This window comes from Pan paniscus, chromosome 3 (assembly GCF_029289425.2).
Source record: "Pan paniscus chromosome 3, NHGRI_mPanPan1-v2.0_pri, whole genome shotgun sequence".
NCBI classification, from domain to species: domain Eukaryota; kingdom Metazoa; phylum Chordata; class Mammalia; order Primates; family Hominidae; genus Pan; species Pan paniscus.
Window position 1 is genome coordinate 41,794,733 of NC_073252.2, and position 22,934 is coordinate 41,817,666.

The window sequence follows — 22,934 nt, forward strand, 5'->3', positions numbered from 1 at the left end:
CCTGAGCTTCCTCGGGACGAGCTTGGCCAAGCACAGCCCTGGGTGGCCTGGTTTTCACTGTTCAAACTGGCCATGCCATTCAGCTCCCAGCTCTTGCACTTGGTCCAAGGTTTGATTCTTGGCTTTCTACACAGCCATGAATATAACGGCCTCTCTGTTTTTCCTTCCCATAACTATCTGTGAGAAAGCAACTAACGCTCCAAGAGGCATGTTGACTTTCTCCTTTCTTCTCCTATGGTTTGTAGGGTGAGGGTGGGGAAGACATTTGGGCCTGTGGGGAGCCTTTCTGATATTATTTTCTTGAAAGTCCAGTTGTGTAATGGCTGCACCAAGGAACTTGTAGCTGTGTCATTTCCAGATGTGACCAGCGGTCCGCCTCCCTGAGTGTCTGCCTTCCCTGATGGTAAATTAGGCTCAAGACATCTAGACATGGGATATAAATGAAGAGAGAGATAGAGGAGTGTCAGGATGTGTAGAAAGTTGTGTCCTTAGCTACATTTATAAATGTTTTATGATTTGTATATATTGAAATTTACCCATTTGAGAGAATAAATTGTAGTAATTATAACTATAGCTGACACTTTTAGAGTACTTGTTCTGTAATAGGCATTTTTCTGAATACTTTCCATATATGAACACATTTAACCCTCCCAGCAACTCTGTGAGACAGGCATTATTATTAGTCCCATTTTACAGATGAGAAAACTGAGGTCTGGAGAAATGAAATAACTTGCCTGAGGTCACAGCTGGCAAGGGGTGGAGCCAATAGTTAAACCCAGCCAGTCGGTATTCGGAGACCATTCTCTTAACCATTACCCTAAACTCCTTCTCTCTTGCACTAATCATGCTTCATATAACATTTCAGTCAACAGTGGACAGCATATACAAGAAAATTAAAATTCAAGTTGAATATCCCTAATCTGAAAATCTGAAATCCGAAATGCTCCAAAATCCAAAACTTTTGAGCAAAGACGTGACTCTGAAAGGAAGTGCTCACTGGAACATTTTGGATTTTGGATTTTCGGATTTGGGATGATGCTGAACTGGTAAGTGTAATGCAGATATTTCCAAATCCAAAAAAGTCAAATCCTGAAAGCTTTTGGTCCCAAGCATTTGGATAACGGAGACTCAATCTGTAGCACATTTTACAGTATGTTTTCTATGTTTAGGTATGTGTAGATGCACAAATACCATTGTGTTGCAGTTACCTACAGTATTCAGTACAGTCACATGCTGTACAGCTTTGCAGCATAGGAACAATGAGCTGTACATATAGTCTAGGTGTGTAGTAGGATTGGCCATCTAGGTTTGTGTGAGTACACACTGTGATGTTTGCACAACAATGAAATCACCTAATGACATATCCCTGTCATTCAGCAACACATAACTATATTTATAGTTTTGTGATCTAGTCATAATAGCATTTAGCTGAGGGTCATAATCCAGGTTAGCATCATCTACAGAATAAGGAGGCAGTAAGTGTCTAGTAGTAGAGAAGATGCTGATGGTGGAACTGTAACTGTACCAAAGATGATCAAATATTTTCAGCTGTACCGTTTGGGATTTGGAGACAGAGTCCTGTGTTAGAATCACAGCTTTGCCACTAACTGTGTGACCTCAGTCAAGTTACTTAACCTCTCTGATTCTTATTTTTCTCTTCTGTAAAATAGGGATAATGCTAACCATGTTTTAGGATGAGTGGTTGTGAGGATTAAATAACATAACATGCAAAAAGCATCAAGTGTAGCTGCAGACACATAATAAGTGTTCAATAAAAGTGACCTTTGTTTTTTAGCCATTTGGCCTATTCTCAGTAGGTAAATAATCCAAGATAATTACTTGCATTTCCAAAGAAATTAAATATGAAACCATATCCAATTTGGGTCTATAATTTTCAGTGAGTCATGAGTTCTTCCTTTTTCAGCTAGTCAGGCCTGGCTTTTGTTCAAATCCTGGTTAACTTTTGACCTAAGAGTAAGCTACCTTAATTTCCATAACTGGAATTTCTGCCTTCCTCTGGAGGGTCCTGCCGGCTCTACTCACCCAGGCCATTTGACAACCTATTCTTCAGGGCATTAATCAGTCCTCTGTCTGGAGGCTGCAGGGTGCTCCTCTCAGTCCTGCCCTTGTCCTCTTGCCCACTCCCTTCTCTTGATGCAAAGCTGTGTGTGTCTTGTAAATTACAGCCACTCTGTCCCCCCCAAAGGGCCTCCTGCTGCGGAGTATGTCAGAGGCTCAGGATATAATTGATAGAAGCAGCCAGCAAAGGCACTTCCTGCAAAGGCATTGGCTCCCGTGGGCATCCTAGACAGTTTAGACCAGTTTCCAAAACTGCTAACATGAAGAATATTTATTTTTCCTTTCTATTGGGAATGCAGAGGGGACTTTCGCGAGCATCCCAGGGAATCTGCAGTGTGGCATTCCAGTCTTTGCGGATGAGAACATGCCTCTCTGCCAGTGTTATCCACAGTCCTAATTTTAAGCGACAGTCTGGATGATATTAAATTGAGGTTTATCTTTGAGTGACCAGAGTTATTTTTGTTTTAGTCAGCCTGGACTATTGTAATTAATGCTAAGACACTGGCGGGAACAAGGCTTTTATTATAATACGAGGGTGAGGATGGCTTTGACTGACCTTTCTTCTGCTGGAGTTTCAGTGTTTTAGTATGTGCTGCTTGTGCTGGAAAGAATTTATAATCACAGGCTGTCAAAGACAGCCATTGTTCTCCCTGCTCTGAACATGTGGGTCAGCCACAAGTGCTTTCAGCTCCCCCAGCGCCAAGAGCTGGCTGAGAGCGAGAGCATGCCTGGATTCTTCTGAGGCATCAGGAAAAGCGTTTTGCATATTTTTCATTGCCTTTTTTTTTTTTTTTAACTTTTTGCCTCAGAAAGACAGCTCCCTTTCGAGCAGGAATTTCCCTTCAAGGTAGCAGGAGATGAACGCGTGCTGCTCCAGGATTTTACAGAACTGATTCTGCAGCAAAGACAAATGTTGCCTGTATTTGCCAGATAGTATAAACAGGAGCAAAAGTTGCACAGCTAAACCAGGGGCTCATTCCCAGGACAGACATGCAGTTATGGATTCCGAAAGACAAGTCAAGGTTAAGGTTTTGGTTTTTCGTTTTTGTTTTGAACTATCATTGTACTGTTGTGAATCCAAACTTTGTGATCCTTTCTTCTAATTCTTTCTCTACTCTCTTTTTTTTTTTTTTAAACCTAGGGAATATGAGTTATTTGGGGATTTTTAAAAAAAAAAGTTGTGCATGATTTTCTGATTGGGAAAGTTGCAGCAAAGGAGGCTCCAGGAACAGAGCAGTGACTTTTCAAAGATGATTGATCCTGTAACTGGTTTCCACAACCTTTCCATTCTGATGTGATATGCGGGGTTTTTTTGGAGACCACTGGAGACCCATCTTCCTGATAGTGTAGGCTAGAATTATGTCTGTAACCCTTTCATTTTCTTTTTTGACAGGAGACTGATGACATTGAAAGTCCTAAACGCAGTATCCGAGACAGTGGCTACATCGACTGCTGGGATTCCGAGCGCAGCGACTCCCTCTCTCCTCCTCGCCACGGCAGAGATGATTCCTTCGACAGCCTGGATTCCTTTGGCTCTCGCTCTCGGCAGACGCCTTCACCAGATGTAGTCCTCAGGGGAAGCAGCGATGGTAGGTTGGAGTCTTAATAAACTATCCATCTTGGAATTAAACATTTGCAGGGGCTGCACTGCGCCTGGCAGAGGGATGGGCACTGGGAAAGCAGGCTCCATATCCACCTTGCTGGAACTTAGTAATTCTATAAACTGGCAGAAAAAAGAAGTCTTTGAATGTTGTTTTTCATGGTCCTTAGAATTTTGGTTGGCTTTGCCAGGAGTTTATTTGAGCACTGCCTCAGTGAGTATATCTTCTATTGGAAAATGTGTTACATCATTCCTCCCTTGGACTCAGTGAATCAAGACACTGTGCAGACCATTAGCTCATAAAGTGTGCTGGAGGTTTATATACTCTGGGCATGAGGAAGCTAAATGTTTGAGTGAGTACCACACTATATAAGAGAAAATGGATCAACTTCCAGTAAACTGGAAATGAACTGCACACACTTACAAAGTTCTGAAGCCTGGGATTGTGCAACTTTAATTGGCATGTTTTTTGGCAATCTGTTTGATGCTTATGATACCTGACTGGTATAGCTAGCACGATGCAGGTGGCCGTTAATGTATAGTGCACAACCCAGGCTGCCTGCTTGTTCTGAAGCTGGGATTGATTTAAACCCTATGGGGTTCATATCACTTGGAAGAAATGATCATTTTTCATTACAAAAATGTGTAATCGTGTAACTTGATATACACATAATGCCTATTTTTCAGAAGCCATTTGTCTTACTTATCTTGTACCTTTGTACTTTTAGAAGGAAAGATGGTTTGGTTCTACATGTTCTACATATATAAACTTGCAGAAAAACATGAGGGCTGGTAGGGAATTTTTAAATTGTTTCTTTTTTCCATGTATTGCTTGGTTGATGCTGCTATATCTAGCTAATATATCTTAAGCCTACTCTGAGATCAGAATTATCTTTTGTAGCTAAAAGATCCCTTCCAGCTATAAAATTCTGTTATGAAAATACTTGACTATTTAATGTGTCCAGGATCTAAGTTAATTCCTTGGTACACAGTATCTCATTTAGTCCTCAGCTGAGATTTTAGAGATACTCACTCAGTATCTCATTGAGCACTCCCACAGAGCTGTGACACACTGCTTATCCTTACTTTCACCAATGAGCCTTTGAAAAGTTAAGTAATCATCTCAACATTTACAAGTTACAAAAAAATCACTGTCAGAAAGTAGCATAACAATGCTAGCTTTAAGAAGTGTGAATGCAGAATCTATGCTCTTAAGCTTAATTTACCCACACTTCTTTCTCTTTGCCTAATAGATGTTTTATTCTGGAATGGCTGCAACTAGTGCTTTTGTTTAGGACTTAAACTTTCCAGCAAATAGTTTAACCTTGGGGCCACATAGTATGTGACTCCTAAAGAATTCCAGGGTGCATTGTGAGCCTCTTGCAAAGCGTTTCTAAAATGTTATATGTCATTTTAAGTGCCCCCCACACTATTAGAAGTTAAATACCAAGTTCACTATCTAACTGAGCTTTAACATAACCAAAGAGTAGATTTACTTTTCCAAAACATGTCTTAACCAAACGATTTCATACATATTATTTTGATTAGTTGTTTTAAGTTATTGCATTTTCTTCATCCTGTGTTTTTCTTAACTGGTAATGTAGATTATCATTATTTATCATTACCAGCTTTGGGGGGTTCAGAGTTTAAACGAATCACATCTTGAAGGGATTGGAGGTGGTGATTACTAATATTATACTAATATGTATGAAGTACAATTTCGTTTGCAGCAATTAAAATTGATAAGCTAGAGTGTTTTTATGAATGTTTTCTCCATCCAAAAAAACATGAAATTAGAGCTTCACAAACACCATCCATGAAAGAGCTTCTTATACACAGATTTTACCAATCAACCCAATACCTTAAGGCTTATGTTCTTGTAAACTAATCAAGACCTAATGAGATTCTTAAAGAAAAACAACACATTTATTAATCTGCCATTTAAAATGTAGTATAATTTTAGCCAAATAGATGTTGGGTTTCATAAGCGTTTATAGTAGGTTTTTAAATGGTGCTGATTAAGAAGATTGCTAGTCCTAATAAACACTTCCAAATTTGAAAAAACTTGTTTTAAGTCTGGAGAATTTATTTCCTAGGACTCACAATCAATTGGGGAATATCTTACCATGAAATTATTCAACTCTATGTTGGGCCAATATAGACATCTTTCATTTTATTATTATCCACTCCCACTAATCCATTCAATAAAGATAATCAAAGGCCATACTCATGAGAAGCATCATGATTCTGTGGGTTGGACACAGAGCTACCTGGTAGGATGCTGTAGATCCCAGGGTTGATTCAACCAATCTGTCTTGCTAGACAGGTGCCCAATTTCTCCCCCAGCATTAATAGCATCTCTTATGAGTCCACTTAATAGGCTTCATTGAAGAGGAAATAACAGAACCCTCTACCCAGATGTTTTCAAAATTAAGAACATATTTTGTAAATATGCATTAGGTTAAATGAACAGTCTAATGTTTTATATCAAAGATGTGCTGAGGGAGGGAAACAAGTAATGAGAGAAATCAAAGTGCTAGAGGAAGATTAAAAAGCGAAGGTTTGGGAGTGTGTACGGCAAAGATACATTAAAAAAAAGTAATCCCAGCACTTCAGGAGGCCAAGGTGAGTGGATCACCTGAGGTCAGGAGTTCAAGACCAGCCTGGCCAACTTGGTGAAACCCCATCTCTACTAAAAATACAAAAAATTAGCTGGGCATGGTGGCGGGCGCCTGTAATTCCAGCTACTCAGGAGGCTGAGGCAGGAGAATCACTTGAACCTGGGAGGTGGAGGTTGCAGTGAGCTGAGATCACGCCATTGCACTCCAGACTGGACAACAAGAGCGAAACTCCATCTCAAAAATAATAATAATAATAATAATAATAATAATAAAATAAAGAACATCATCATAACATGCTAGATTACATTCTCCTAACTCTGGACATAAATGGAGAAGCCACCTTAGTAGATTTCCATGTTCACAGGGAGAAGTGAAGTCAAAACTTTTGAGGTGTCAGCCTCAAAAGAAGACTCTGACATTTCCCAAGGGTATACTGGGCCGGCCACCTCCTAGGTGCTTTATGTCATCTCATTTAATTCTTGCGACAACATGCGATACCTGTATTATCACCTCCATGTATCCCATGAGGACCTTGAAGTATAGAAGATTTAAGTATCCCAGGGTCACACAGCTAGTAGATGGTAGAGCTGAAATTTTAGACCCTGGTCTCTAAATCCATAAACCTATACTTCTTTCAACTGAGCTACTCTGTCCTGGAGCATTTGCAAGGCTAATATTTCTTGAAGTGTCTAAGACATTCACCAAAGAATAATTGGGAGAAAAAGTGATTTGCTTATGTTGTTAGACAACATATTTGGAGACTTTCACTCAGTATATTATAGATAATATAAATAGATATCTATATCTATATATGTGTATGTATAGATGCTATACACAAATAGGATTCATAGATTATAGGATTTTAGAATTGAGGGACCTGAGACAACTCTAATCCATCACTAAGCTTTCATAGTTGATTGAAGAATCATTTGCTTTATTTGTTCAACAAAGTGCAGCACTTATCGTAGTCAGAACACTTTTATCAGGAGACATTTTCCCAAGACAGGTGTGTAACAGAGGAAAGAACTTTGGGAGTCAAGAGAACAGAAAGTAGAGTTTCAGAACTGTCACTAACCAGCCCTGCAGCAGGGGTTCCTACAGTGTCTCTGAGCCTCTGTACCCACCTTTATAAAATGGGATAGTATCAAATGGGGAAACAAATTTAAGAGTTTAGCAAGGTAGGGTAGTGTTGGTATTTGTTTATAAAGCAATTCACAGGGGGCTCTAAACATTTCATTATGATACTGAGACAGATATACTTGTTTAAGGACCAGGTGGAAAGGAGCTAAATTGTGAGTCAAATACTGTACTAATAAGTAATGAAATGGTCAAAACCTCAGAAGGAGGACTGAAAGCATGTGGCATGAATAATTCATAAACTGAATATTTCATCTGCAACAATGAACAACTTGTTTATGGTCAATGCCTTTAACGTTTACAGTCTTTTAAAAGCCATTATATCATTTAACCTCCAGGGCAAATCATTTTATTCCTATTTTACAGAAAAGGACAGTCAAGTGTGTTAGAGACAACCCTAGGAGCCCAGCTCATTTCTGACAGATCCAGAACTATTATGACATAAAGAGTAGCCAGCATTTATTAAGCACTTAGTCTGCCCCAAGCACTGTACCAATAGTTTTATATGTATCTGGTTCTTCCAACAGCTATGAAGTAGGGATATTATTATCCTCATTTTGTAAATTGGGAAACTGAGGCTTAAAGTGCTGATGTAACATATGTAAAGTCTCATGGCTAATGAGCAGCAGAACTCAAAAGGAAGTGGCTCTGACTTAACACCAACCTTCTCTGCCAGGATGCCACATCTCCTGGCTCTTAGTTTAAGGCTCTTTTCTTAAGGGTAAATAGGTATATATTTTATTTGTTACCACCATAGTTGAATAATCTTGTAATGCTCTCATTGATTGTTTTCAACCAGCATTGAAGTGGCGGCTACTTATATGGCAGTGTTTGTTGGAATGATGGCTTCATACTAATAGATCCTAGAAATCTAATAAGATGAGACTCAGGAAACAAGAATACAATATAATTATTGGGGCTTTTGTCCAACAAATGGCTGATGTTGGGAACGTTGAATTCCTTTGTGTTGTCTAAAACACTCTAAGCCAAACCAAGTCTTTTATTCATCAGATAATCTAAGGATGCCCACTGTGTACAAAGGCAATGACATAATAACTATAAAAACTATAAAGCCCTTATTCTCAAAGTACAAGGTAGAAAGTATAATGTGCCAGAAGGAAAGACAAGATCATGGGGGCCTAGGGTTCACAGGAAGAACAGATTGCCTCCAGCCGTGGGAACCAGGAAGAGCTCCCATGCAGAGGAACAACTTGAACCCCTTCCTGGAAGACAAACCCTTGGTATAATCCGAATTGATCACTTTTCTGAGTTTCTGTTGTTCTTCTACATCTGTGCTTCTTGATTATAACTTCAATTCTCTAGGTATGTTATGGGTTGGTTAAAGATGCCTCAAAGACAAAATGCTTCATAATTTTTATTTGCTGGAGTATCTAGCATAGTGTAAGACATGCAGCAGGGGCTCAGTGAAAACTTCATTGGATAATTTCTGTTTTCTTCTGAGAGTAGCAGAATCTCAGGAGGCAGAAAATCCTATTGCAGATGTCTTGCTAATTGTAATTCTCAGATACAGTTAGGCTTATGTCTGTATTTTTTAGTTTTGCCCTTGTCGGGTTTTTTTCCTGATTTTTTTCCTTCTTTTCCCAGAGTGGAGTAATCTACATGGATCCTTTAGATTTGTTAAGTGAATGATTTAAGAAGGAATCCTCAGAACCCACAGATTGAACCACATCCCTAATGCATGCTTAACATTGGGAACTTTCTGCTAGCCTAACATACTTTCTCAGTACCCATCCTCTCTTCCCTAGGGAGAGGAAGCGACTCTGAATCCGACTTGCCTCATCGGAAGCTGCCGGATGTGAAGAAGGATGACATGTCTGCACGGCGGACTTCCCATGGTGAGCCGAAATCAGCAGTGCCTTTTAACCAGTACCTCCCGAACAAAAGCAATCAGACGGCCTACGTCCCCGCGCCTCTGAGAAAGAAGAAAGCAGAGCGCGAGGAATACCGCAAGAGCTGGAGTACCGCCACCTCCCCGCTGGGTGGGGAGAGGCCCTTCAGGTAAGGCCTGAGCACCGCTGCCCTCTTCCTGGCTTGGGCATGAGTGGTTTGGGAACTGCAGTTCCTGGACAGGAATGAGGTTAAATGACCAATTCAGAACTTTGATGGAAGATTACGGATGGAGGTGGGTGGGACAGATCTTTGGAGAGAGCTTGTCAGGAGAAAATAGAAGCTTCGTGAGTGCGCCTAGAACAGTGCCTGGCACACAGTAGGTATTCAGCAACTACTTGTCTAAATAAGCAGATTTCTGAAACCAATTCTGTTGATAGGACATTGAGAGCAAATCTGTCATCCTTGTCCTTCTGCGGAGACTGCTTGACTCCCAATCCTGTCAGATTAGGCGTAGAAAGATTCCTATCTTTATGCAAAAAGATGTTTTAAAACTCTAGGCTTAAATTAACTTGATATAAGCTCAAATATGTGATGCATGGAATGTGGTTCACAATCACATATAGAAATAGTCATAATAAATGGATTTCTCATCTCTTTAGAGAAACAGTGTTTTAATCTCTGATTATGCTTTTGTATTTATTCATTTATTCAGAAAGTACTTATTGAGCATCTACTATATGCTAGGCACTGGGGACCCAATAACAAATAAGGCAGAGTCCCTGCCTTCAAGAATCTTACAATAAAATAAACTTGTCTAATAGTCCATCTGTACTATTATTTTCCATTGAATAAAGATGTTATTACAATTTTTAATTTGCTGAACAAACTAATGAAATTTACCTTTCCAGCAGAAAAGGTTTTTGCCTTTCATTATCAAGTCTGGGATAACTCTCAATGTTGCGGGTATGATGCATTGTATGAATTAAATGGCTGCGTTGAATTTTTTTCACATTATCAGGATTATATTGTGTGCTATGACTTTCTTTTCTAAAGTGAAAAGTAATATCAGAATAGCGGGGAGATGACATGGGGTCTGCTCCCCAGCCCAGTCTGTTAGTTTGGTAAACCATATTGTCCAACTCACTAGCTTTCCTGAAACGATAGAGGAAGAGGGGAGTGAAGTGGGGTCTGCTGGTGAAGACAACCCAGTTGGCCAAATGAATCCTGGTCGGAAGCCTTCCGATGGTGGGTGTGAATTACCTGACGGCAGTGGTAAGGAGCACCCTTCTTCAGACGGGGCTGTGGTGGCACCAGCTCCCAAGTCTGAAGAAAAAGATGCTGCTGAGATCCAAAAGCGCAAAAGGCTAGAGCAAGCTGGAATCAAGGTCATGCCAGCAGCACAGCGCTTTGCCAGGTCAGCTCTGGGCTGAGGGCTGGCCCGGCTGGCTTTCTGCATGCCTGGGGATTTGGAATCTGTCTAGAGAGTTGGAGTTTTCATCTGATTTTTCCACTTCCCGCTTTTCCTATTGCATCACTGTTCCCTGCTCTGAGCACATAGATGATAGTCTTTGCCTTAAGGCATGTCTCTGCTAAGTACCTCCTGGGTATGTTAAATGAAGGTGAAGAGTGAGCTCCTCACTGCTGGGTGCAGCCCTTGTCTTTGTCATGTATTTGTGGTCAGTCATGTGTGGGCTGCAGGATTTACCTAGCAATAACATTGTATTTTTCTATTGTTTGTGGCTTGTTAATTTTCACGCTACTCCTAAATGGCTCATATCTTACTTTACACATCACTAGAAAAATAGTCTGTTGCTTTGAAATGGGGAACACTCTCTTTAGAGAGTGGCTGGCTTACAAAATCCACTTACTTTCTTTGTCCCAAGAGAGTACTAAGTAGAATTGGGTTTATTTGACTCCTTAGTTTCTAAAGCATGTTGATTCAAAAACAAAGAATGGAGTAATTACTTCTCTTTAATTGTAACAAAGGTACTAGTATCCAGTCCTGATAGTTTCATATTACATGTGATATGGAGACCTTCAGCAATCAGAGCCAAGGAAAACTATAGGTCTGCACTCTTCTGTAGTGTTTTGAGAAGCTGGTTAATTTTTCTTATAAAATAACCACAATGATCCTAACAAATAATAGTGCAGCCAAAATGTATTTTACAAATTGACATTCATAGTAATTTGACAGTTGGAATTCCTTTGCCACTTGCTGTTCCATTTAATTTTTTTTTTTTTTTTGAGATAGAGTCTCACTCCGTCACCCAAGCTGGGGTGCAGTGGTGCAATCTTGGCTCACTGCAACCTCTGCTTCCCAGGTTCAAGCAGTTCTCCTGCCTCAGCCTCCCAAGTAGCTCGGATTACAAGCGTGTACCACCATGCCTGGCTAATTTTTGGATTTTTAGTAGAGATGGGGTTTTACCACATTGGCCAGGCTGGTCTAAGAGGTGGCTGATATACCCATCTTCCAGAAGTGGGAGCTGAGGATTGTTGATAGTCAGTGACTTGCAGAGCTGGTCACCACCGACCTGGTGATCAGATTCGGATGCTCTGACCACAGCACCACATCTGCGTCCCACACATTTTCCATTTCTCTATACAGCTCCACATGTGGTTATTTATGTGGTCCAGGTCTTAATTAAATATCCAGTGTTGAGTTACATAAATTTAATTCTAGAGTACCTTTGTATTAAAAAAAGAAAACAATACTAAGGATATACTTTCTCCTTGTCTGTGGTATATTACAGATAATCATGCCTATTCTGAACACGTATGTGCTTCTGGAACATTCTAACATAAAATTGTGTTTATGTTACAAACAGCTCCTGAGTTTATTAAATAAAGAGTAATGTAATAAAATCTTTTTTTAAAAATCCAGATTTTTTAAAGTTTTGATACAGAGACCTTATCAAACACATTTTTTTCTGCATCCCTTGAGCATCCCATACACCATGTACCAGAGACTGGACTAGATACTGAGAAGACAAAAATAATAATAGTGAGGGGAATAATATCTCCTCACTAGGTACCATTTTTCAGACTTCTCCAGCTTCTGCCTTTAAGGACATAGTAGTAGGTAATAAGTGATACAGATAAGAATATGAACTTACCTGAAATTTTAATCTTCCTGTCTTTGACACACATCTTTCATTTATATCACATGTAAAGTCTTTAAGCTAGTGTTTACCAAGGATACCATCATCCTTAGAGTATCTAAAACAGCAAAGGGGGATGAAGGGGAGCGGCATTAAGCTAATTCAGCACACTCAGGAATAATGGTCACGTAGAGAAGAGAAGTGGGGTAAAGGCTGGGAAGTCCATACACGTACTGTGCCACTTCAGTACCTGGGACGTTTATTTTATTAAAAACTTTGAACTCTTTTATGACAACTCCCATTCACTGTACAAACATCAAATCGTAGTTTAAAAATGTAATTCTAATGGATATATATTATCTTTGTTTATTTCACTTCCATTCATGTTTCCTGTTATTTGGCTTAATTTTAACCTATTTCATCCAAGTTAGCTCTCATATGCAGAAGTTTGCAGGTCAGTTAATGTCATGATGCCTCAGGTCTTCTGACTTAGCATTTAAAATTGGGCTCTGGATAATTATGCATATTCTCAGAGAATGTTCCCAATAGCAACACAACACAGCTGCTCCAAACACCCAGAATTCATTTGTTAGGCAGATTTTTCAGCTGCCAGCCAGCACTCTCACAAAGGTTTTACACATAGCATGCCACCAGCCTGGCATGTCTACGTCTTTGTCACTTACTTTTTTGCATGCCACAAGAGTTGAGAGTCATTCTAAGTTTATCCACATTTGGGATCCTGCTTTTAATGGGGCAGAAAGTAGCTTAACTGGAATGAAGTATCATGAAAAAGAAAAGGACTCTTGGTGTCTGGAAAATAGGAATTTAAATCATTGAAATACGCTGATATCTCTCAAGGCATTTTAACCTCAGTGTTCTGTCTTTGACATCCAGATGAATTCTGACCAGCACGTCTTTGCACCCAACAAGAGGACCACTTGTTGTGGCCCATTTCTCAGCTGGGGAATGTTTGCAGAGATGATTGAGATAATAGAGCCATGTCCGAGGGGAAGAGCATATAGATGAACAACAAAGCTTTATTTTGTGGACTGTTTTTTGTTTGCTTGTTTCCCAAGTATTCTTAAACACCTTGCTAGGCTGGGTGCGGTGGCCCAAACCTGTAATTCGAGCACTTTGGGAGGCCGAGGCGGGCGGATCACTTGAGGTCAGGAGTTCAAGACCAGCCTGGCCAACATAGTGAAACCCTGTCTCCACTAAAAGTACCAAAAAAATTAGCCAGGCGTGGTGGCATATGCCTGTAATCCCAGCTACTTTGGAGGCTGAGGCAAGAGAATTGCTTGAACCTGGGAGGCGGAGGTTGCAGTGAGCCGAGATCGTGTCACTGCACTCCAGCCTGGGCAACAGAGCGAGACTCGCATTATCTTTAAGGCAATATACAAAAGGGAGCAAAGGTGCATGTTATTTCATTTTCACAAGAGGTCAAAAACCTAGAAGTTTCAAGCTTCCTGTCAAACAATATATTAGCGGTATCTTAGCATCAAGAGACAGAAAGTAGGATTTCTTAATAAATGTGTGGAGTTTAATATTCATTAGAGTTTCCACTGAAGGGAAAAAGTACATAAATTACTTTTTCTTCTATTTTATTTTATGGTTGTGCTAACTTAATTATCCCCCAAATATGAGAGTCTGCCAAAGAAGCCAAGATTTCTGTTTTTAAGAGGATAAAATAAGAACCAAGATGCACTTCCCCTGAATTAAAATGCCATGGAGATTTGAGTTCTTTTACTTGGTGTTTCCCATTGGAGAAGTAAACTTTTTTTTGAACTGAATTATAGGTTTCACGTGATTGTACTTCTTTTCTAATTGTTTTCATATGTTTCAGCACTCAGTGCTTGCTTTCTGCTAGTCTGTGGATCTTCTCAACCACGTAGTAATTAATTACAGAGGGGAAAACAAGGCAGGGGGTGTGGGGGCGTAAAAAAACCTCCAAGGAACAATAGACATTTTAGAAATCTTTAGAGGAAGAGCAGATGCAGCTAAGTGCCAGACATGGATTCCTCTACAGCCCTCCTTACCAAACGCCAGTTTACCATGGCTGCTGAACAGATCCTCGGGTATCGGGGACCAGTCAGGCACATAACTTGCACGAACTTTTGTGACTCTGGATGTATTAGGGCGGTGCACAAGTAATTGCGGTTTTGCCATTTTTAAAGGCAAAAACCGCAATTACTTGTGCACCGACCAAATAGCTGCCCTGATTGGAGATGGGGTGAACAGGGAAGTTTCCAGTGTCACCCAGGACATTCCCAGGGGGACTAACAGGCTTTTCTGGAGAGCAGAGTTTCCTTCATTGGAACACACTAGCTACCAATCTGAGCTGGTTGCTTATGCATTGCCACGTAAAACCGGGTGAAAGAAAACACCAGCTCTTCCTTAGCTTAAATCATTATCTCATTCACTTTGAAATATATAAGCCTCAGAAATGTTGAGACAAGAGCTTTTCTTCCCCCTCACCTGCTTTGAGTCCGTAATCCCTCCTACCAAGAAAGCTAGCCTGCCTTTCTTTAGGTGAGGCTGTGCAGGATCGCGAGTTGGAGGCAGGGCTTGGCATTTCTCGTTTCACATTGCCACACTGTATTCCTTCCACATGAAACAGTGAGCTGTGCCCCCAAAGCAACTCCTTCTTCCCAAAGCTACTCATCTATGAGTGACTTGGACAAAATAAAAGTGCCAAACCTCCTCATGAATATAAAGCCAGACAGCCTGGCCTGCCCCTTGAGTATACTTTAATTAATTTACCTGAGTTCAGATGGCTTGAGCTAGAGACCTTAATATTCTCTTCTGCAAAGTGGGCGTCATAATTCCTATTTTGCAGGGTTGTCATGAAAGTTAGTGTATCTGGAATGTACTAAATGTACTAGCTACTAAGAGTTGTAGTTATTGAAAAATAAAGTAAAACAGACCCAAGTTTCACAAAAGACTGTCCTTAAGGTCCTTCAAAGAAAAAAAAAGCACATTATAAAAGTCATTTAAGTATTTTGATACCTAGACACCTGTGAATACAATCCTACATATCTACCTTATACATATTATTTATTATTTCAAGGCCAACAGGGCCAGCTCAAAACTTGTATCATTATTTTTTGCTCGCCGTAAATCTGCCTTGAAGCTCTGAATTTAAAAGACTCAAGCAATTAGTGGAAAATCAGTCATTGTGACAACTTTTCAAGTGGGTGGGGAGTGTCTTCAAATAGCCAATGATACGGAAACTTTCTTCACCCTCTTTTTTATATATTTTTTTAAGTCTGCATATCTAAATTGAGATCACTTGAAATGAGTCTTGCCACACTGGGCATTTAGCCTAAAAATAAACACCCAACGGAATTTGCAGCCTGGCTGGGTTCACAAGATGCACAAGGGACCAGATTCTCCCTGCTCAAATTGGCATCACAAATTGGCAGGGTCATTTGCATAAACACGAATATTTTATTCCAAAAAATTCTGCCCAAGTTGGGGGAGGTTGGAGCCCAGGACTGTTTGGTTTGTCCCAAAGTGGAAAGAATGTTGCTCTTGGACTTCAGGGGTTCAAGCAGAAGATCTGCTCCCAAATTAGGGTATGAGAGCTATGATTGCACCACTGCATTCCAGCCTGGGTGACAGAACAAGACCCTGTCTCTTAAAAAAAAAGAAAAAGAAGAGAGGTGGAGAGACAGGAGGATAGAAGAGGGAAGAAAGAGTTGCTGATGGAAAGGTGCAGGGAAAGATAAGCTTCCTGGAAGTGGAGGACCATGGGAATGGAATAGTTTAAGACCATCCTATGAGTGGTCGTAAACTATCCCAGATGTTTCAGGTTAGCTCAGCTCTGAAGAAAGACTTCCTTACATTTTGTAATCTGTTACACATTCTAGGTGTGGTGTCACACAGCTGCATTCATTTGTTTTCCCCCAGATCAGTTTCTTGGTGGCTCAATTTTTTGCCCTGTCAGTCAAAAACAAATTAAGTGTCTACTGGGTACTCATGTGCTAAAGAAAAAGGAACAGTAACAAAAAGCTTCCCATTTTTCCCCAATTTCATGCAAAGAATCTGCACTGTCACTTTCAGAGCCATTTAGGATCCTGCTTTTCTGTTGCTGATGGAAGCCCTGAAAATTAAATGAATTTTTAGTATTGCTAGTGTCTGGCTAAATTCAAGGTTTTAAAACCCACCCTAACTATGCTGCAATTCTAGACTGAAATAATGAACAGATGTCATTTGAACTAACAATATCGAGAAGACTTTTCACTAACAACACAGTTGTCTGTCTAGAGATGGAGATTTAATTTTTTTTGTCTGATCACATGTGGAGTCCCATTTAATTTTCCCCTATCAGTCAAAAACAATTAAGTGAAGAGAAAGAAGCTATTCGTGATATTGTCCTTCGCAAAGAAAACTCTTTCCTGACCCACCAACATGGCAACGATTCAGAGGCAGAAGGTGAAGTTGTGTGTCGACTGCCTGATCTTGAGAAGGATGACTTTGCTGCAAGGAGAGCAAGGATGAACCAAACCAAGCCAATGGTGCCATTAAATCAACTCCTCTATGGCCCTTATCCAAAGAAAGGGGCAGAGAAATCAGATGGCAGCAAACAGCTCTCAAAGGGAATCTCAAAAAAAAGAAGTCTAGAATATAAAAGGTGTGCATGGTGTGTGTGTGTGTGTGTGTGTGTGTGTGTGTGTCTATGAAAGAGACACAGGGAGACAGGACATAATTAAGTGAAGTCAATTTGTATTGTACCCCCTCCAGTTCCTCTTTCCAGCCCCTCAATTATATGTACTTTGTAATGGGGGTTTATTTTGAAGCGGAACTTTAGATATTCAATCTCCCCTAAATGCAGATGGCAGACAGTAGAGTGTCCATGTCCAAAATAGGGCTGAATTTGCCAAAGAAACATTGAATTCCAGTGTGTAGATGTGCTGAATCAGGGCTCATCACCACATATGGGTGCTGGTGTCATCAGTTGGCATTATTAGCAAAAATAGACATGTACTATTGCCTATCAGAGAACAGCCACCTCTCACAGCTGCTCTAGTCCATTCAAACGAAGCAGAAAAACGCTAAAAGCACTTCTCTCTTATTAGCTACATTTAGATGTTGGAAGAAAAAAAAAATGAGACTTGTTCTTTCTTCTGTCACACCAGCAACATCACCTAGACAAATGATAATGGATATTTCCCATCAAAAACACTTCTCAAACTTATACTTCTATATGTTCTGTCATAGAAATTGTTTTCAAGCCAGTTTCCTTTTGCCAACATTTTCCCCGTCCTCTTAATACATGTTGGAGTGAATTGGGGACAGGAAAATTATAGTGAGATGGAATTTGACCAGTGATTTTTGTCCTGAGAGGGAGATATGATTTCATTTAGGGAACCTACTTGCTGAATTTCATCCTGCAGAGTTAATCATTCTTGTATTTTTCCTTATATCAAAATCAGCTAGAGTTAGCATTTACATTATTGAATTGTCATCTTTTTGCCCATCACTTTAGAGGTTTTTAAGCCTGTTGAACTTAGTATATAATTATCTCAGCTGTGCTTTAGACAATTAAAATGGTTCTTTAGGCAGAGTTGTTGAGCTCAGGGGAGTAGTTGGTCTTTTTGATTTTTCTTAGGAAGTACCAGATACAAAAACCCATGAGGGATTCCTGGATATAGAACAGGGATTCGATAAGAGAAAATCTGGCATCATTTCTTTACAGGACACATTATAGCTTCAGGAGGCCCTTGGTCTTTGCCATTGCTGTTGGCAGGCCTTGTAACAAACCATTCTTGGAGGGCCTTGTGGGAGGGATCAGTTGTGCAAGTGAAACAAAGACTTTTGGATAACTGACTAACATCAAGGCATATTGATGGCAATCAGCAATTTGAGTCAAGAAAAGGACTAGCCTTTGTATCTCCCTTGTTTCCTTTCTCCTCCATGTAATTTTAATTCCTGATATTTCCAGCTATATTTGTCTGTTGTCACCTGACTCTGTGTTTGTGGACGCAGTTCTGGGTCTGAAGCAGCCCTTGACCTCTCTAGACAGCATCAAAGAACTTATTAAAAAAAAAAAAAAAGAAGAAGGGTCCCTAGTGCCTCTTTGCCATGCCCTTCCTTGATCTCCTTCCTCAAACTAAGAAAATTCTATAGCCTTTCTATTTTTATGGGCTGTGCAAGCATGCCAAATCATCAAGGTAACAAAAGACCACCTCTTGATTTTCCAGCTTGAATGATATATTTTGTGGGAAGATTAATAGGCTCTATTTATATATTTTTTGAGATTTTTCTATTTCAAGAAGCATATTTAGTTAGAAATAGACTTTTAATGGAATATTTATATATATAAATGCCACAGCTTTGGTTTAAATCACAGTTTTGTCAACATTAGCCAGCTAAGGTTCACTTCATAGGAGAACAATGGAAAATATCAGTTTTAGCATCAATAAAGGTGAACGGTTATTAACACAAGAAACAAGTGGGTATTGACCCTGTCAATCCAGGTAAAGAGGAATACCCTCTGCTTTTCAAGTTTGCATTAGCCAAACCTGACTAATGCCATGAAGCAGACGTTGAGTTTAAACATTGAAACTTTCTGTTCAGAATTGACTTAGATGTACTTTCTGGCAGCTGTGGGTTTAGGTTTGAGATGTTTAATATGTGAACAATGTTCCAGCTATCTCCAAACTAATCCTAGAATTTGGATCATGCAGAGCTCATTATGAACATTTTACTAATGCAGTAAAAAACATTCCAAGAGGGCTAAGGGATTCATCAGAAAACCTGAATTCATTACAGTAACTTGAAGAGTGTGGGAATTGGGCATCATTACCATCCAACCAAAATCTCATTACCATTAGTAATCTTTCAGCAGGCACGGCTTATTTTCCTAAACTGTAGTTGAGACTGTCATCTGGAAGGGGAAAAAAACCTCTGTCTCATTCAGAGTTATAATAAGGGTGGTATAGATGAAAGTCATCACAGCTCCCGTTGATTCCATTTTTGAGAAAGAGAAAAGTGTTTCCATCATTTTGTTCTGTCCTCAGCCTGTGAGTTTCCATGCTTGACATTCTCTTTGTCTGCTCCCCTTCCTTGAACTTGATTTTTCCATTGGTGTGGGGGCCCGGATCAAATGGACAGAAACCAGGGCCACACAGAAGAGGTGAAGTTGATAGTGACCTGTAACATGAGGGCTCAGGAAAGTGAACCTGTGGAAGGAGGACTCAGGAAGGTGCCAGATCTTCACAAGGATGACCTGGCCCAGCGGAGAATTCAGGGCAGGCTTGCCCCTCACCGCGAGCCCCCGAGCTTCATTACGCTCTCCAACATAACAGAAGCTGACTTGGAGACGTGGGAGAGACTCAAAGTGTCAGAAAAGGCGAGGTGTGTCATGTTTCCCCCCAGTTTCCCCCTGGCAGTCATGGTATTTCATTTTGAAGGCATCAAGTGCTTATCTTTATGTCTTTTTTTTTTTGTCAGGGTCTTGCTCTGTTGCCCAGGCTGGAATATAGTGGCTTGATCACAGCTCACTGTACCCTCGACTCCTGGGCTCAAGCAGTCCTCTCCCTCAGCCTCTTGACTAGCTGGGACTACAGGCCCATGCCACTATGCCTGGTTAATCTTTTGATTTTTTCTAGAGACAAGGTCTCACTATGCTGCCCATGCTGGTCTTGAACTCCTGGGCTCAAGGGATCCTCCCACCTCAGCTTCCCAAAGTCTTGGGATTACAGATGTGAGCCACTGCACCTGGCCAAAATTTTAATTAATTAATTAATTTTTTAAAATAGAGATGGGGTCTTGCTATGTTGCTCAGGCTGATCTCGAACACCTAGGGCTCCTGGGGCTCAAGTGATCCTTCCATATCAGCCTCCCAAAGTGCTGGGATTACAGGCATGAGCCACCGTGCAGGCCCCTTGTATCATTTTTTATTTTGATGGCTTGAAAAAGTGCATCTCACATCACAGAGCTGCTGGAGCTCAGCATATGCAGCATGAGATGAATTTATTAATACTAAAAGTTACAAACCACATGGAGAGAAAACATTCTCTTTTTAACCCAGCCAACTTTCTAAGAATGTTTATTTATTTTGATAGACTTGTTTACTATAAATAATTTAAACTTGACTTTCAAATAATTTTAATTATTCCACAGTGCCTAAGATTTTCTTATGCCCTTGTTTATGATGTTAGAGATGTTAGAATTGATGTTTTGAAAGCTATAGAAGCTTAAAGACAAGGTAATGATCATTTCTAGGCAAGACAATGGTCATTTCTCCATTTGAGTGTTAATGAAAAAGCAATTTTGCTCTAGCCTTAAAAATATTTTTCATATACAGTCTTCCCTCAGTATCCGTGCTTGATTCCAGAATTCCCCTTGGATACCAAAATTCTTAGAGGCTCAAGTTCCTTATATGAAATGGTATAGTATTTGCATATAACCTATGCACATCCTCCCATATACTTTAAATTATCTGTAGATTACCGATAATAGCTACATTAACATAAGCATACCTTATACATGTATATCTAATACAGTGCTTTCACATCACTTTATTCATGTGGATTCAGTGTAGTACTTAGTGCACGGCAAATTCAAGTTTTGCTTTTTGAAACTTTGTGGAATTTTTTTCTCCCAAATAATTTCCATTGAGGTCGGTTGAATCCCGTCAGTGGGATGCCAAACTCACTGATAGGGAGGGCCAACTACTTCTAGTTTTTTTTTTTGTTTTTTTTTTAAAAACCTCTTATTGATTTGTACTCAGACACTTTTAGAACTTATTTCTGGTTTTGACTAGGGATGGAGATGTTCAGCACATCTGTGCTTCTGAGCCTTCCCCAGAAATTAAAGCAGAAACTGCCATTCGTGATGACTTTGCCAACCGCAAAGCAAGGGCCTCTAAGAAAGCTTCCAGCCCCAGGCAAAAGTTTGTGCACTTTGGGCCAGTGACGGAGATAGATCAGCAGAAATGGAAGCGGCTTAGCATTGGCAAGGCTGGGCCTAGAGAGGATGAAGAAGAAGTCATCTGTCATGGCAGCAAGATTCAAACGGACTCTGTGTCTCCTGTCTCAGCGGCCACTTCCAGCTTAAAGGGCCACCAAATATTTAATCGACAAAATGACTGCAGGTATTTTTTGCCATACGTGTGCAAGGATATCTGCATGGGAGTCACTGCTGCTTTTATAGAGTTTGCTGAAGCACATTATACAAGCCCCTAGAGATGACATAGTTTTAACAGACTATGTATAGCAGAGAAGTAATGTTAGCGGGTCCCCCTGCGGGGAACATGTATGTGAAGTTAAATGGCAGGCATCCATTTTGATTCTGTTGTCACCAGAATCACTGCCTGGGAATGCCAATAATCTTGGCAAATGACCCTTTTTCCCTTGGCTGCATCCAGTACTATTTTATTAGTTGAAAATACCGAATGAGCTAAATGGAATGTTTTAATGATATCAGTAGGGTTTCCTGGGCTTATGTATAACCTCTCTCTTTCCTGTCCCTTAGAGAGAGAAAGAAAAAGTTATTAGTATCATGAGTTCACGTTTCGGACATACATCTAAGTAGACATATTAAAAAAGTAAAGGTCTCCTTCCTCCCCCACTTTTTAAAATTATATAATAAATCAGGAGTCTTAAAAACCTCCTCTTTGGGGGTTTCTGTAAGTCGAGAGTTTCCTTGGATGAATCGCTATCCAAATGTGTGAGGGAAGAACACCTTTATAGGCCTGTCTCAGTTCTCATCCTCCCTGGAGGCCACCCAGTTTTGAGTTCCCAAGCCCTCTTTTGGGGATTTGGTTCTGTGGGCTGGTCTCTCTTCCAGGAAACACATATAGGACATGTGTAAAACTGGATTGCCCTGGGAACCTCCATTCCCTCTGTACAGCAGGAGCAAAGTGAGGCTGTCCGTAGCAGGAAGAAGTGTTCATAGCATTCTTCTTTATACCTTGCCCTTGAAATCCAAAGGAAATGATGGATGGCCTATGACCTATAGAAGGGTTTCTTTGGTTCCAGACTCGGGGTGACACCATAGAAGAGAGAAGGCTATAAACACCAGAAATAAAGAGTTGAGGTTTCAGAGGATGGTGGGGATCTGGGGTGGGGAGGAGGGGGTAGGAAATTAATAAGAAATACGTCCTCGAGGCCTTGAATCCTGAGAGGCCCATCATTCAGTCTTGTGGTGACAGAGTCACACAGCCTTGTTTGACCTTCATAGGCCCTAGCCAGAGTTCACATTCCATTATCTCAATCTGATTATATCATCCTTACTAACCAGCCTTTGGAATGAGAGCAGCCACATTCTTCTCTTAATCTTTCAGTCCCAAGGACTTTCACTGTCTTCTTTCATAACCCATGTTCCTCTCCTCTCTTGCCACCAATGCTACTTGATCGTCTGCAGAACAATGAATTCTGGCCGAGGTGACTATTGCAGAAGGGCCTCGTGGCTGGCTCCTGTGCCGGAGTCTCAGGAAGAGTGGGTCTGCAGTTTGGGCGAGTGCCCGAGGGGGACAGAGGAAGGTGAGGAGCAGTGTTTCCTGCCTTCCCGGGAGGTGAAGGAGGACAGGTGGGGTCAGAG

At 40.5% G+C, this 22,934-nt stretch overlaps 1 protein-coding gene across 12 annotated transcripts in view; it reads left to right on the forward strand.

The window, feature by feature from the left end:
• The window catches only part of LIMCH1 (LIM and calponin homology domains 1), a 339,570-nt gene that overhangs the window by 249,399 nt on the left and 67,237 nt on the right, over nt 1-22,934 (forward strand). For 7 of the 12 annotated variants that reach the window (XM_034958502.4, XM_034958506.4, XM_034958501.4 and 4 more), the window contains exons 7-8: nt 3,473-3,668; nt 9,204-9,456. In XM_034958502.4, the coding sequence (XP_034814393.2) occupies nt 3,473-3,668; nt 9,204-9,456 (449 nt within the window). Of the gene's footprint in view, nt 1-2,583; nt 3,102-3,472; nt 3,669-9,203; nt 9,457-10,435; nt 10,703-16,716; nt 17,020-19,502; nt 19,746-21,156; nt 21,487-22,757; nt 22,877-22,934 lie in introns of those variants that run through there. The other 5 variants (XM_034958513.3, XM_034958516.3, XM_024928494.4 and 2 more) reach the window with 4 other exon arrangements.